This window comes from Eurypyga helias, unplaced genomic scaffold (genome assembly GCF_000690775.1).
Source record: "Eurypyga helias isolate BGI_N326 unplaced genomic scaffold, ASM69077v1 scaffold33080, whole genome shotgun sequence".
NCBI lineage: Eukaryota > Metazoa > Chordata > Aves > Eurypygiformes > Eurypygidae > Eurypyga > Eurypyga helias.
Genome location: NW_010228181.1, coordinates 1 through 1,829, shown reverse-complemented (window position 1 = coordinate 1,829; position 1,829 = coordinate 1). Strand labels below are relative to the sequence as shown.

At 60.9% G+C, this 1,829-nt stretch overlaps 1 protein-coding gene across 1 annotated transcript in view; it reads right to left on the bottom strand.

Annotated features, from left to right (window-relative positions):
- NGFR (nerve growth factor receptor) overlaps positions 1-1,274 on the bottom strand; it is a gene marked incomplete at its 5' end in the record, with an annotated part of 1,636 nt that extends 362 nt beyond the window's left edge. The window contains 2 exons of the mRNA XM_010158726.1: positions 5-176; positions 1,031-1,274. Of these exons, the coding sequence (XP_010157028.1) occupies positions 5-176; positions 1,031-1,274 (416 nt within the window). The remainder of the gene's footprint in view (positions 1-4; positions 177-1,030) is intronic.
- Positions 1,275-1,829: the final 555 nt, after the last annotated feature.

Below are 1,829 nucleotides of genomic sequence, written 5' to 3'. Positions count from 1 at the left end.
CCCGGCTCTCCCTACCTGGCCCCTGGGTGCTCTGGCTGGGTGGCTGCTGGTCGTGCAGGCTCTGGCTGTCCACCGAGATGCCGCTGTCGCTGTGCAGCTTCTCCCCCTCCGGCGAAGGCGTCTGGTTCACCGGGCGGTTGTTGGCCCCTTGCTTGTTCTGTTTGCAGTTGTTCCACCTACAAGGAGAGGAGCGGGGAGGTGACAGCCGGCAGCGATACTCCCCAGGCTGGGAGCAGATTTGTTGCTTTGTCCCCTCTTTCAGGGGGGACACATCCCTGGAAGTGTCCAAGGCCAGGCTGGATGAGACTTGGAGCAACCTGGTCTAGTGGAAGGTGTCCCTGCCCATGGCAGGGGGATTGGAACTGGATGGGCTTTAAGGTCCCTTCCAACCCAAACCATTCCATGATTCTGTGATGCTTAGGACCACTTTTCCCAGGGAGAAGCCTTTCTCCTGTAGTCTCAGCCTCTCCAGGACAGGGCCCAGAATGGTTTAAATCAGTGTTTGCAGCTGCCAAGCCCCTGAGCTTTGCAAGGGACCAGGGCAGGGCTCCCTCCTACTGCAAAACTGCAGCTGCCGGAGCTCGCAGGGACCCCAGGGCTGCCTGCAGCGGGTCCCCCACTGCCACCTTTGGGGTGTCTCCAGCCTGGGGAGGTGTCGAGCCGGCCCTGGCCTGCCCAAGGCCAGGTGCAAACCCAGCGCACCGGGGATGAGCTGCTGAGCATGATCAGCCGTGACGGCCGCCCGTGGCATGCTGGAACGAGCAGGGGCCGGGCGAGGGGAGGCATTGTGATGAGGGCTGTTGGGGGGTGCGTGGCATGCACATACCCCTTGCTGCCATCTCCCTCTTTTTATCCCTCAACCGGATTTCTCATGCATTTTTGGAAATCCAGCTCCCACCCACCACGCCTGGCCCCCTCCCTCCCTTTTGGTGACAGCTCCAGCTATGGGACCTCCAAGGGGGGGGAAGAGCCTGCTTCCCCACTACCCAAATCCTCTGCCATGACCCCACAGTTCTACCTTTGTCCCCACCTTTTGAAAGCGATGTATGCCACCAGCCCCACCACCACGGCTGCCAGGATGGAGCAGTAGACGGGGATGAGGTTGTCAGCGGTGCCACGGCTCACGACGGGTTGCGAGCTGCCCATGACGGTGGTGACAGTGTCTGCCAGGGTGCTGGGCATCACTTCGGTGTTGAAGGGGTCCCTGGTGATGGGCTCGGGGCTGTCGGAGCCCACCAGAGATGGCGTGTGTGTTGTCCAGCGAGGGTGGAGGTCTGCAAGGCAGGAGGGGAAAAGAAATTAGAATAATTAGCCATGCAGACGGCCATGCCTTGTAACAGGCTGTGGCAGGTAAATTGGTGAAGGAACAACGATCTCTGCAGGGATATTCTTCAAAAGGGTGTGGGGTTTTGCGGATGTGCCAGGTCTGCCAATCCCCTTGTCCCTAAGCATGTCCTTGCAAACCACATTATCCCCCGGACCCTGACAGCACCAGCCTCCCTGGTTCCCAGGACAAGCTGAAGCAGCCCCCCGCCCCAAATGGCTGATGGTGCCTGGTCCTGGCTGGACATGGACACGGCTTTGTAAGTTCTTCTTTCCCAGCACTGGGTTTGCTGGAGCCCTGCAGCTCTTCCTCCGACGCGCAAGATGCAGACTGAGCCCTGGGCTCCATCGCTGGTACCAAATCCCAGGGATGCAGCCTCAGCTGCCTCCCATCCGCTGCACATCTGCTGCGGCACCCGTGTGAGGCATCCCAGCAGCTCACCTGGAGCCAGGCTCATCTACTGCCCGCAGCCCCGGAGCCTGGATCTGCCCCTTTCCCAGCCCCT